We start from the raw sequence: 13,642 nt of genomic DNA on the forward strand, positions 1-13,642 counted from the left end.
CAGTGTTTACTATGCCATTCTCCTTAGGGATTTGTATGATAATGTTTCCTGATTAACCATGGTTTACCGACATATGCATAGGCAGGAAGGAGCTGCCTCTAGCTTTCATCCCCCCCTTGGACTCCAACAATTTCTTTTCCTGCTTCCCCTACAGCTAGGCAAATGTCACCTGAACCAGGGATCATTTACAACCAGTTCTTCTCAGTTTCAAAACAAGCAAACTTCAAGCAGTGGTTCCTGACAGTCTCTGTAGAGTTTGTTAACAAACCACTTTTCTTTATCTGTATGATGCACCAAGCCTGCCTTTAAAGGAGAGTGGAGCTGAAAACTGATGGAGTCATGCAGGATGGGGAGGAAAAAGGCGGAGCCTCAGCCTGAGGCTCACTGCAGCTTCTTCCTTCTTGGCTGCATATTACTAAGCCGTGTTTCTGTGTGTTGTGTGAACTGGACTTCAGTGTCATAGGCAGTCATGTGAAACACTGCCTATGTTTGAGACTGTACATCCCAACCATCATTATAGTTGATTAACTACAACCATGGAAATCCTTTTGTCAGCTCCAATGACCAGATAATTTGCCCGTTTCATTATTTGTAAGGCTCTGGTGCAGAAAATGTGCACAAGAAACAAGTCACTCTGTATTTACATGAATATATTTTGTTACGCTAATGTACTTTTGAAGATGTAGCATATATCGGGAAGAAAACATGACTCAGTCTATTGAGAATAAAAGCAGACACAGCTTTAAAAAATGAGTAGTGAAATTGCTGCAGTGACCTCAGGCTTCAAACATTTGCAACTATGGGTCACTAATTGACAATTATGCATTCTTGGATGAAACCTATGCCTAATGAGGAGAATATAACTGTCTTGTGTTGTAATTCAGCTGTGCTGTGGAAGATCAGTTGCTGCTGCTGTTGAGATTGCTGATGAATTTTCCTGTTTTGTTTCTGTTAAAAAACCTCAGTGCAAGTTGATCAGCAGGCTGCCCATTTCCAGGTTCTGTCATTTGAATATCCCTGGCTCACTTCTTGCCAAATCTTTATTCATTCAGTTTCTTATTTCTGTTCTATCATTCCTTCATTTATCGGTGCTGGCACAGTAGTGTATAATAATCTGAATTCCACCTCAAGTAATCTATTCCCCCCCCCCCCATATTTAACTTGTAATGCCGTATTCTCATTCCACCAATATCTATTAAACAGATGTTTTAGTAGCTTCGGGTCAACATTTTCTGTTTTGACAGCCATGGGGTACATAAGGAATGCTAGGGCACAGTTGTACTGTTGGATATGAGATGTGAGATTTAGTTTTTTATTAGCTGGTGGGAAAAGCAAGGAGCTTTGTAGGGTGGTGATGCTCTGGTCTCTAAACAATGGACGACCTGCCCAAATGCCATTTGGCTTGAGTCTTCAGCATAAAGGCTAGGAACTTAGTTTTAAAAAAATAATTAGAAGAAACTTTGCTTTAAATTTGACAGATTCGACAGGAAATACATTATATGGTAAATTTGTTGGATATGCATATAATAAAGAGAGCTTGCATCACAGCAGAAAAGCATATCAATGGAAAAGCACAATTCTCCTAATGGTTAGCAAGATATTTGTGTTCCTTTCAGTCTGTCTTGTTTGGCTATGGCTTGGTGTTGGGCAGCGTAAGCCCGTTAGGTGGAGAACACAGACCTTCTTTACCACAAACTCCACTGCTCGTGTTCCTCTGATACTATTGAAGAGAGAGTTTTTTGTGTGAGGTTATTCAGTGACTGCACAGGTGTTTTTCTTGTCAGTGCTTTGTTCTATTAACTACAATGCAGCAAATTTTATATTGACCATTGTCTTGTCTCCTTAGGAAGAAAGGAGAAGGCTGAAAAATGCAATAATCATCCAGTCCTTTGTTCGTGGGTACAGGGACAGAAAACACCAAGTAGGCATTTTTTTTTTATGATTGACTTTTCTTACGTGCTTCTGAGTTTGCACAGTGACCACAGAAAGATATAGCTAACAGGAGTTGACACTGTCACTATTTCAGCCTGCCTTCTAGTCACTACTATCAGCATGTGCAGAAACAATGTATGCTGATCTGCTGTAGGAAACCCTCTGATACTTACTACTTCCTCAAACCCACAATGTAATAGCCATGTGGACAAGCTTGTACTGTATGTTAGTCATTCTCTCCCTGTAGTATAAAACTCCTGTTCAGTGATTCTCTGGACTGGGATTATTGGTTGCAGCCTATCGGGAAACCATAGTCTTAAATTTAGTTTGGAACTCCATTGAGAAGGACTTGCAATGAATAAGAGCACAGTAAAAATGAACTATAACCATAAATACAAAATATCTATTGTATGGCTTTAAAGAACCCTGTGCTTTCTCCCAGGAACATCTGTTTATGCCCAGAGGTTTGCCAAATACCTTCATTTGACTGCAGCTCCTTGTGCTACATAGGAAGCTCTGTAGCCTGACTTTTGGAAACAGGCCAGTGGGCAGGAGCAAACTCTCCACATAGCCCTTTCAATCCTTGCCTGTGTAAAAGTGCAATAAAATTATGAAAATATGTACAGTAGTTCTAATCTGGAACATTTATTCATATATATATAGTCGTAATGTCTGTTGGGAAACTTGTTTATTGTTAGTCTCAATTAGATGAATAATGCAGTAGAAGATGAATTCACACAAAAGTAATTACTTCACATTAAGTTTATTCTTGGTTCATTCTAGCTTTGAAAATGAGTTCTAATTCTGCTCTTAGTACATGGGCAGTTCTGTTTCCATAGGATTTGAGGGAGTTGATGTGTACAGATGACAATACTTGTACTGTACTGACTGATTATGCTTTTAAAATTTCTGAAAATGCTATGACATCACTTTGCATTTTTGCACCTTTATGTACAAGCCAATTTAACCTCCACACTTGGCCTTGAGCAAGTGATTGTTCCAACAATGTACCTCGGGTTATAAACAAAAATCAATGCTGAAGAAATTATATGCATAAAATTGTTCATTGGGGAAAGCTGCAGCTTCAAATGAGTATATTGAAATCTTTCCTGTGTTTCATAATGTTGACAGTACAGTACATTAACTTAAATTTTATTCTTCAATTTAAGTATTCCATTCAGAGGAGCGAATTTGATTACTGTGCTAATCTAGCGCAATCCGGAGGAAGTTTCTCCACCGCCAATGGAGCAAATCTGACTCTTTTAGTTCGCCAACTTCTGTTTTTCTATAGGCATAATGAGGATTCTAAACGTTTGGTAAGTACTCAATGAGAGTGATTTCAGTTTCTTGTGTGTTTTTAGTAATTATTTTTAATTTCTTGGTTGTCAGTACTAAATGATCTGTTCAAAAGACAGTGAGGTTGAATCTGCACATGCAGAAAGTTAATTGTCCTTGCAGAGAGGGGGTAGCTTTCCCATTCTTCCTCCTCTTCTGATAGCAACCCCAAGAAAGGACTCCTTCTTCCCTCCCACAAGGTCAGGGTTTCACTAAGGCCAGTATACCATCTGCTACAAGAGAATGGTGCCACCCCAAAAAAATCCCCACTTCCTTATCTGTGGGAAAACATGCTTTCAGTTTTCATGCTGAAGTGTGTGGATCCATCCAAAGTTTTGGAGAACATTACATCCTAATAAACATGCAGATGCTTTGATAAAGTCAGTGCTATCTAACCTTAATGGCTTTATTTCATAAAATTATGTAGCAGTTTATAGTTAATGGAAGATGCCACAGGCTCATTTGGCTGAGTATGCATGGGAGGGATGGACAGACGGACAAGACTTAGGAATGTACCTGAGACTCATAAGTTTCTCTCAAGAGTGGCTCTTTCATATTAAAACCTTTCTGCAAAATAAAATGTATATGCAACACCCAGAAATTAGTTTCTTCCCTTGATACATGTTGGTGTTTAAATGTAATAAATCTGAAGTGTGGAATCTTTGGGGGTGGGGGTCAGAGTGGTGAGGCCACATCACTTTCCTTCTCTTAAAAGCAGTTGCAGGGCACTGGATGTGTATGGTTGCTAATCGGTTTCTTGTGCTAGTTCCTGGATTGTCCCTCTACACACACTCCCCTACTCCACTGAAGCAGCTATTAGCCATAGATGGTAAAGATCATTGTGGTACCTTTGTTTTTTACCCTCCATGGCTATCAGTAGCTTGGGAAGGGGGATTTAATTTAGGGCCAGAGCATAATTTTGTGTGTGTGTGTGTGTGTGTGTGTGTGTGTGTGTTTAGGGAGAGTTAGCCTCTTCATCCTCAAGAAACCTATCCACATAGGGTGTCCTAGTGGCTGCCTTTACCAAAAAGAAAAAGATGTTCAGCTATCATGTTGTACATCTTGTTTGCCCCTCAGTTATCCCTTATTTCTGAACACAGATTTGTTTTTCTTAGGCATAAAACAGGAGAAAATAACCTGGTCTGTTATTCAAGCTTGGTGCAGACAGATTTGGGACCACCTCGTTATGACAAACAAATGTGCCATGTAAAGATAGCGAACAACTTGCCCAAAATTGGAACCTTTGTTTACCATTTCTTGCCTCTTCTTGGCATACTTTGATGACATATGACCCACAACACTACCCCCCAATCCTAGATGCTTTGGTCGTGTTGATTTTTTTTTTAAAAAATCCTGTTTTGGGGTATTCCACTTGGGGGCAGGTGGGGATTAATAGTCTTACATGATGCTAATTAAGAATTAGAAACAAAGGTCTGGGAGAGGGAAAAAGTCTTAGCTTGGCACCAAGCAGACATTATATTGGTCATACGTTTCTAGGGAGAGTGTTCCATAGTTAAGGCCAGGGGTGGGGCACATCATGGCGAAGGCCCTCTCAGCATTTGAGATTAGAACCCGTTGCCCTCCAGATATTGTTGAACTTTAGCTTCCATCAGTCATATCCAGCATGGCCAAGGTCGGGTATGAAGAGAGATATAATCTGAAAACATCTGGAGGCCACAGGTCGCCATTCCTGCCTTAGATGCTCGTGCATGCTTTATGTACATGAACAGTCACAAAAAGCACCAGTGTTACTTTTTAGAGCATTTTAACACTTGTATCTGCGGATGTCTTTTCCCCCCATCTCCAGATATGGATATGTCAGAACTTGATTAAGCAGAATTCTCAGTTTGTGAAGCAGCTTGATGGCCCTGAGAAACTTACATGCCTGTTCCAGATAAAAAGGCTGTTGGGCTTATGTTGCAGGTAAAAACGAATAAACTTAATCAGCTCACTGCGGACTTAACCATGTTCCTTAACTGAATTAGCTCACTTAAGGCTACAAATCTATATTAAATATGTTAAATGGCCACCCTGAAGTCTTTGGCCCCACTTGGCTCTATGGGCAAGAGCACTTTACGTTTTCTTTTGAACTCTGAGGTCTGAAATCTTACTTCATTGTTTGCAAGTTAGAATTGTATTCCTTTTTCGCTAGAAGGGAAAAGCTATACCAATTGAGTGACAAGTTTTATTTTTGTCATAGATTGCTGCAAAACTGCAATGATGACAGTCTGAATGTTGCACTTCCTATGAGGATGCTTGAAGTATTTTCATCTGAGAATACCTATTTGCCTGTTTTACAAGATGCTAACTATGTAGCATCAATAATTGAACAAATCTTGCACTACGTGATTCAAAAAGGTTCGTGTAATGATTGCTTTTCAAAATTTTATTGAACTTTGAATATGTAACAGCTGCCAGCTTTGTGAATGAGCTACATTTACAATTGTGAATATTGCAGTAATACGGAAATGAAACATACGGTAATTTTATTATGTCTTCGAAAATGCTGTTTCTTATTGAAATATTGTAAGTGTTAATGCCTTGCAGATGGTTGTATATGTTTTCAAATGTTTCCTGATGCTTTATTCAGGGTTTATTTTTTTTAAAAAAAGTGTGTTATTTTTTACTCTTGTTATTTTAACTTGTCATGGCTTTAATGTTCATATTGCCTTATTGTTAGCTGCATTGAGAACATTCATCCTTAAGAATGGCATGTAAGTATTTAATGCAGAGTCCGTTTAACATTCTTTTTTGTAATTGTAAAACCATGGACTACTAGGCTCAAATTCCATAATACTATGAAACAGCAGATTTAGCTGGTGTTTTGAAGAGCCACTGCTTTGAATTGGCACTATTTCCTAGATGTAAATAAAACTATTTTTTGGATTTGATTAACTAGATGAGATCAGTTGCCAGTTTTTTTCTAGTTTATCAGCTATGCTGCTAAAATTATAGTTACTATATTAAAGCACATCTTACAATGTGGTCTTTGGCCCATAAAAGGTGGTACTTGGCATCCTACAAGACTCTTGGTTGTGTTTGTGCAACCTTTGACATGCCTCTGCCTCTGAAATATATTTTTGTCAGTTGTAAAATAATTTTATTGTTTAAAAATAAATGTATACCTTAAAATGGGTACAAATGCTTGAATTCTTTTTCTTTCAGGATACTACAGGTCTCTTTATCTGCTAATAAATAACAAGCTTCCATCAAGTATTGAGTATTCTGATGTGTCTCGAGTTCCTATTGCAAAAATATTGTTAGAGAATGTTCTGAAACCATTGCACTTTAATTATAGCTCCTGTCCAGAAAATGCCAGGTAAGCACATTTAGTTGTGCATTGGTATGTATTAGTTATTTTCCCTCCTTTCCATGGCAAAGCACTAATAGGTACTAATGGAACAAATATGTAAAGCTTTGTGGAATGACTAGATCACCTCTTTTTAGTCTTGAAACAGCCTCTTATTACTGTTCTGCAGACTTGTTTAGCAAAAATAAATACAGTAACAAGAGGGTAGAAACAGAATTGATAAAATGCACCTTGACAATTACAAAGAAAATAATCCCAATGGGTAAAATATATTTCCAAACTTGAATATTTTATTGTATTGTCAATGTAGCGGTGGAAAGGTATGTTCACATTTCCCATAAAGAGAATCCTTTCTTTACCTTCTGCAGGCAACAGAATTTTGCTGCTTTTACAGAAGAATTCCTGGCAGCACCTTTTACAGATCAGATATTTCATTTCATCATTCCAGCGCTTGCAGATGTGAAGACCTGTTTTCCTTATGAACTCTTTTTGAATGCACTATTGTTAACAGAAAGCAGGCGTTTGAGGAAAAGTGAGAGAGCTCCTTGGCTTTTCTACGTTGTTCTAACTGTTGGGGAAACCTATTTAGGTATGTAAAGCATATTTAATCAGTTAAAGTATCCATTTGTTATATGCCGTCCCTGCAATAGCTGGCTAGGTGCTTTACAGTTGCAAATATTATTATTATTACAACTATTATGCCTCTTCTACTACAGCCTATCTTTCCTCCAAAGGCCTTAAGGCAGAGCACATTGTGATTCACTGCATTGTTCACCTTAAGACCTTTGCGAGGTATGTTAAACTGAGAGTTAATTGACTGGTCTTTGGTCACATTCCTACTTTCAACCTTGAACATCCCAGTGAAAATTTAGCAGGTTGACTTCATACTGTTGTTAAAAACGCACGGTGATCGTGATATTCGCAATAGAATAAATATGTGGTTTTGATTTTTTACTGATCTCAGAAACCCAATGCATAATTTAATCATTGTTTTTAGGTTCTCAAGTTTAAATATTGACAACAGTGAGGTCTTAAAAACTTAAGAAAGCCCAGACTCTCAAGATTTGAAAAATCTGCACACCATGTGGCCTAAGAACCATATATATTTTACTTATCCCTAAAATACGCACAGTATCAGCAGCGGGTGTGTTCAGTTTCTTACAAAGAGTCATAAGTGATCCCTGCTCAGTATTTCTGTGTTCTTTATTCTGCATTTAATCTTTTCCTCAATATAGGATCTCTTTCAGAAGAAGGGCTGCTTGTGTACCTGCGAGTACTTCAGACATTTCTGTCTCAGTTACCGGTGTCTGCATCAGGTGCAGACTGCCAAGATTCAACCAGTGACTCTGAAGATGAAGAAGAAGGAATTAGCAAGACAACTTCCATGCCTGTAGGTATTAAATGTTGTCAGAAGAAATTGCACAGTGGTAACACTCAAGCTTGGAGTAGGCTTCCTCTTCTTTGGCTTTCGCAGCAAAATATGTTGGCAGTAGTTAACTTATATTTGGCTTGGATCTATTTACATGTGGACGGTTTGCAGTTTCCCTTGTATTTTCTTTGTGGGGAAGCACAAATGTTTAACATTTTGTGTGTGTCAAATATTGTGTGCAGTGCCTCTCCCAACCTACCTCATTTCCAGGTGTTTTGTTGCAGACTGCTTACAGTGGCTTTTTCATGGCTAGGCATGTCAATTGCAGTCAAATAGCACATTACACAGGTGGCTGCATAATGTACTGTGATTTATTGTGGAAGAGAATGGAATTCTAATGGGGGCATAGTATTTAATGACTGTTCAGAGAGATCAGTGAGGTGGTGTATAAAAGCCTCACTGCTCTTTGTATGCATTTATAAATAGAAGCCTGATTTGTCAATTTCAGGTAGTAAAAAATATTAAAGTTGCTGGTATTAGGCATCACACATTGCACTTGGACACATGCTAGTAGACACTCTTTTTTTACAACAGGCTTTGAACTAGTCGTTAGTATCTAGTTTTTTTTTTTAATAGATGTTCGGATTTGAGAATTAAGTCATTGTTACGTTTCTTACATGCTTTTGGAAAACTGACCTTGAAAATGCACCAATGAAAAATAACTCTGGTCTTTAAACACTATCTTTATTGGGTATCTTGCTTGAATATAATTTGTTAATAAAGCCAAGGACACAGAAGGAAATAACTAAAAAGCGAAGATCTGGCATAAGTTAACCAAGACTTGAAACCACATTTCTGAAGAATTTGAATACTTGGAAATTAGCTTTCAGTGGTTAACCAAAACATTAGGTGAAACTTTGTAGAACAAGAGCCGCAATACGGTGTGGAAAGTTCAATATTTTACTCTTTTAGGTCAGGGGTCCTCTGGCTCATGGCCTCTTTGTTGGAAGCACACGAGATTTTGCAGTGTGTGTGAATGGGTGTGGATGTATTGCATTATGTGAATGGGATGTTGCGTGTGTGCCTGCCTGCCTGCGTGAAGGAATGTAGCCCTTGGGCTGAAAAATATTCCCAGCGCTGCTTCAGGTTGTCCATAGAGTGATGCTTTCTTTACTCATCCAGGTGTGTGCAAAGATCCAACATACTGGAGTGGCAGGCCATTGCTGTACTACGTTGCAATCTTCAAACTGATTATACAAGTATTGCAGGGCTTTTCTTCATGGCAGCCTTCTTTATTATTCATCTAGTACTAGGGTAGTAGACAAGGAACCCAAGATAGAACAGTGGAACAGCCCTTCAGAGAAAAGAGACTAAATCCGCCCCCATTGTGATTAAACTGCTCAGGCATACTGCATGGCTGGTGCTGATCTGTGACTGAGTTCTCTCCCCTCCACCTGCCTTTTAGGTGGTGTGGCTTGCCTTGAACAGAAGGACTAATATGGTACCAGCCTCTTCCATGTACTGTGGGATTCAGAAGTGTATCTTTGCATTTCTAAATCCATTTAGAAAGTAGAACTGATACAGTGGTGCCTCGCAAGACGAAATTAATCAGAAGTGTATCTTTGCATTTCTAAATCCATTTAGAAAGTAGAACTGATACAGTGGTGCCTCGCAAGACGAAATTAATCCGTTCCGCGAGTCTCTTCGTCTAGCGGTTTTTTCGTCTTGTGAAGCAAGCCCCTTGACGGCTTAGCGCTATTAGTGCTATTAGCGGCTTTTAGCGGCTTATCGGCTTAGCAGATAAGCAGCTTAGCGGCTTAGAAAAAGGGGGGGGGAGGAAAAAAACCCCGCAGGAATTCACAAGACATTTTCGTCTTGCGAAGCAAGCCCATAGGAAATTCGTTTTGCGAAGAACCTCCAAAACGGAAAACCCTTTCGTCTAGCGGGTTTTCCGTCTTGCGGGGCACCACTGTATCCTGCTTTTGCTAAAAATTGCAATAAGTGCTTTGAGACTTGTTAGCTCCTCCCACCCAAAAGAGGTTAATATACATCATTATTTAAAAAGCACAGATTATTTGATATGTTAAAAAAAATTTTTTTCCTTATGCAGGGAGATGGAAGAATATCAGTCCAATATATAACTGAAGAGTGTCTTTCAAAACTGGATACAAAGCAGCAGACAAACACTCTGCTAAACATGGTTTGGAGAGATTCAGCTAGTGAAGAAGTTTTTACTCTGATGGCTTCCATCTGTCACACATTGATGGTGCAGCACCGAATGATGGTGCCAAAAGTCAGGTAAGTCTAAAAAAAAGAAAAGTGCATTTGCAGACATAAATCTACAAATTTAGGGGCAATTCTGGCATTCTTTCCTGTGTGCCTGAAACACTGGTCCTATGTTAACTCTACTTCATTAGCAGTATGTGTTGGAATTATTTGGAAGCTCACTGTCCAGAAGCCCAAGAAATGTACTAAGGACAACAGGATATAGGGCAGTTCTCTTTCATTTTGACATTTTTTTGGTAAAACTGAGGTCCTTGGTTGCTTTGATATAGAAACAGATCATTCTATTTCATTGACTATGCACTTGCTGAGAGAACCTTGAAAACAAGGCTGTGGTAGGGATCTCTAGATGTTTGGAAACCAGGAGGCAACGAGCTTTCCATCTTAAACTAATTTAGATATTGTTCGACAGTGGAATTTGCTGCCAAGAAGTGTGGTGGAGTCTCCTTCTTTGGAGGTCTTTAAGCAGAGGCTTGACAACCATATGTCAGGAGTGCTCTGATGGTGTTTCCTGCTTGGCAGGGGGTTGGACTCGATGGCTCTTGTGGTCTCTTCCAACTCTATGATTCTATGATTCTGTGATTCTAGATCTTAACTATTGTGGGTTTCCCATGTACCCTAGGCTTTTTAGGGCTTTTTCGACTGTGGCTCAGATCTGGTGGAACGCTCTGCCACAAGAGACTAGGGCCCTGCGGGACTTGACATCTTTCCGCAGGGCCTGCAAGACAGAGCTGTTCCACCAAGCCTTTGGCCAGGGCACAGCCTGACTCCCTCCTTTGGCAATCTTCACAGAACTCTAGCCCAATGGTTGCCATCAGTTTGATTTGAATTAATTTTATAATTAAATGATTTTAGAATGTTGTATTATTTTATTGTTGTTTGCCGCCCTGAGCCCGGCTTCGGCTGGGGAGGGCGGGATATAAATAAATTATTATTATTATCATTATCATCATCATCATCATCATCATTATTATTATTATTACTACTACTACTACTACTACCCTACCAGGGGTATCTAGTAGACCATTGTGAGAACAGGATGCTGGACTAGATGGTCCTGCAGGCTCGTTTATATTCTTGCGATTCCACCTCTTTCTGCAGCTTAAGTGTAAGCTATTTGTTTTAAAAGTAAAGGTAGTGCTGTTGGCCAATAAGAAATTGGCAAATAAGAAATGGGGAAATACCTCTTAGGCCAACCAAAATGTGACAAAAATAGTGTGCAAGCTTCTGAGTTCTCTGGAACTCAACTGGCTTTAAAAAAAGGTATTTCCCTAATGTGGATTTTGGAATTTTATAAGAATTTTTATTCCACCTTGACAACTTAGCCAAGTTGCTGACCATTACCTTTTGCCCACATTAGCCGTTAACCCCTCCAAAAACCTATCACCTGTGAATTATTGGGCAGGACTCCATCCCAGACCAGTTGAACAACATTATTCACATGGGTATGGCAATGGAATGTGCCTTGCTCACTGTTTTTAAGTGAAATAAGCAGGCTAGTTGCTAAAGCAGCATGAAGGCTTTCCATGCTTTCTATGGAATAGCCAACTCACATTAGGAATACAAATGCAGCACTACAAGCTTTATAAAAATTGCCGGTAGTACACTTGTTAGACGAGTGGATAGAAATGTGTAGTCTTACCACTCAGAATCCTAATAAACATGAATCTAGTTTTCTAAGCCCAAGGGTGAATTTTTGTTTATTTAAAATACGTTAAACCGCTCGTCGTCATAACTGATTGCAGGGCACAATACATGTATAAAACCATAAAATTTAATTATATCTAATACAGGCAGTGACCATTTTAGGCATGTCTGATATGTGTGCGACTGTGCACACGCGCATTGCGCTGAACCTGGGAGTGCCCCAAAAATGTCGTAAAAACATCACAATGGAGGGCAGGGGTGGAACAGGGCAGGGCGCCTTACGTGGACCCTGCCAATGCACATGGGAGACTGGGACATAATCCTGGCTCAAATTGGTTGCTGCCTGTATACAATTTAAAGGGGGGGAAACACCTGGAAGTGCATAGATAGTCTGTGCAGTTCTCTCAGAACTTGGTGTACATGAGTCCAGCTGGCTAAGCTAAACTTTTCTCAAACAGCAGCTCCACATGCCCTATGGGGGTGTGGTGGTAATGGGTTAGTTTCGAAAACAGTTTATTGATATATCTTTGTGGGTGGGTCCAGCTATTAACGCAGGGGAACAAACTAAAAACCCTGGCCCGCCTCTTTAAGAGGTTAGCTAAATGTGAGAGGTGTTGATTAGAAAGACTTAAACATTAAATGTAACGGTGGACCTTCATAAAATACTGACAAATACAAGAGGTAGTGATTGGCGTTGGCTGACCCCCCCCCCCAAATAAGTGGTACAGCTACTTCTTTAATTTTAAACTCACAAGAAATGGTGAATTGCACAGTTACTGGGAATACCATAAATACTCCTGGTATTTTGGGAATGCCCTACTACAGTTGACTCAAACTGCTTGGTAAACAACGATATAGAAAGCTAAGTGGTGCAGTCTCTTTAGCCCACTGGTGTTTATAGCTACTCAAGGAAGTAAGATGTCAGTGAAACTGTGATCACTTGATTAGGGTAATTAGTTCTTTGTCAACTAATGGCATTAGAACAGGATGTGAGACCTGGAGATCATAGCAGAAGCTGAATTAGTATGCCTCTCTTTATTGCAAGTGGTCTATTGCCTTGGATAGTAATTAAGGGATTTAAATGGACCATTGCTCTGACTTGTGGTTTATTGGTGAACTGTGCAGTAAAGGTGCTTAATTAGTGACGTTTCTATAGCCGTAATTGTATGACGACAGCCTCTATTTCCTCCAAGGAGCTGTGCTTAAAATCCTGTAGTTCTTTGTGTGAATTTATTTGGTTTTGCTTCCAGGTTATGAAAGTGGTTAACTTTAATTGTGTGCGTGTTAAGCTGGCAGCCCTTTCAGACCCACAGCTCACCTTTAACCCAAAGGGGCCTGCTTTTAATTGTTTTACTGTCTGCCTTTCTCTTCTTTGGGTGACAAAGGAGAGATTTCTGGCAGGTGCACCTTGGCATGCAAGATATATGTACCTGCTGAAATTCAGTTTTATGTAATCAGTCAGTAAAAATAAGGGCGCTCTACCCTCCTTTCTTGATCACCCCTTTCTGTTTTTTATTTTCTAGTTATGAGGGGTGGAATACTAAATGAAAAATGGTGTTCGTATTGTTGGAATGCCCTACTACACTCAAAGACGAAAGTATTCAATCAGAGCAATATACTGATTTCCAGTTCCATTTCTGGGAAAGTTGTTCTCTGTGGAAGAATTAAAATATTGTATTTACTGCTCTCTATTAAATACATTTTTATTGATCTGTTACCATTAACTATAGAGTTTAGCATACTGTGCTTTCCCTTTTTTATGCAAA

At 39.4% G+C, this 13,642-nt stretch overlaps 1 protein-coding gene and 1 long non-coding RNA gene across 3 annotated transcripts in view; one reads left to right on the plus strand and one right to left on the minus strand.

Moving 5' to 3' along the window:
• LOC307199379 overlaps positions 1-13,642 on the minus strand; it is a 180,010-nt gene that overhangs the window by 62,990 nt on the left and 103,378 nt on the right. The window lies entirely within an intron of this gene.
• The window catches only part of UBE3C (ubiquitin protein ligase E3C), a 61,104-nt gene that overhangs the window by 6,228 nt on the left and 41,234 nt on the right, over positions 1-13,642 (plus strand). For both annotated transcript variants that reach the window (XR_013843837.1, XM_079996424.1), the window contains exons 3-10: positions 1,847-1,921; positions 3,102-3,248; positions 5,075-5,190; positions 5,468-5,625; positions 6,433-6,586; positions 6,946-7,166; positions 7,813-7,967; positions 10,057-10,244. Coding sequence is in view for 1 of the 2 variants with exons in the window: in XM_079996424.1 (XP_079852550.1) it covers positions 1,847-1,921; positions 3,102-3,248; positions 5,075-5,190; positions 5,468-5,625; positions 6,433-6,586; positions 6,946-7,166; positions 7,813-7,967; positions 10,057-10,244 (1,214 nt within the window). In the remaining variant the exon portion in view is untranslated. The remainder of the gene's footprint in view (positions 1-1,846; positions 1,922-3,101; positions 3,249-5,074; positions 5,191-5,467; positions 5,626-6,432; positions 6,587-6,945; positions 7,167-7,812; positions 7,968-10,056; positions 10,245-13,642) is intronic.

This window comes from Podarcis cretensis (genome assembly GCF_951804945.1).
Source record: "Podarcis cretensis genome assembly, chromosome: 12".
NCBI lineage: Eukaryota > Metazoa > Chordata > Lepidosauria > Squamata > Lacertidae > Podarcis > Podarcis cretensis.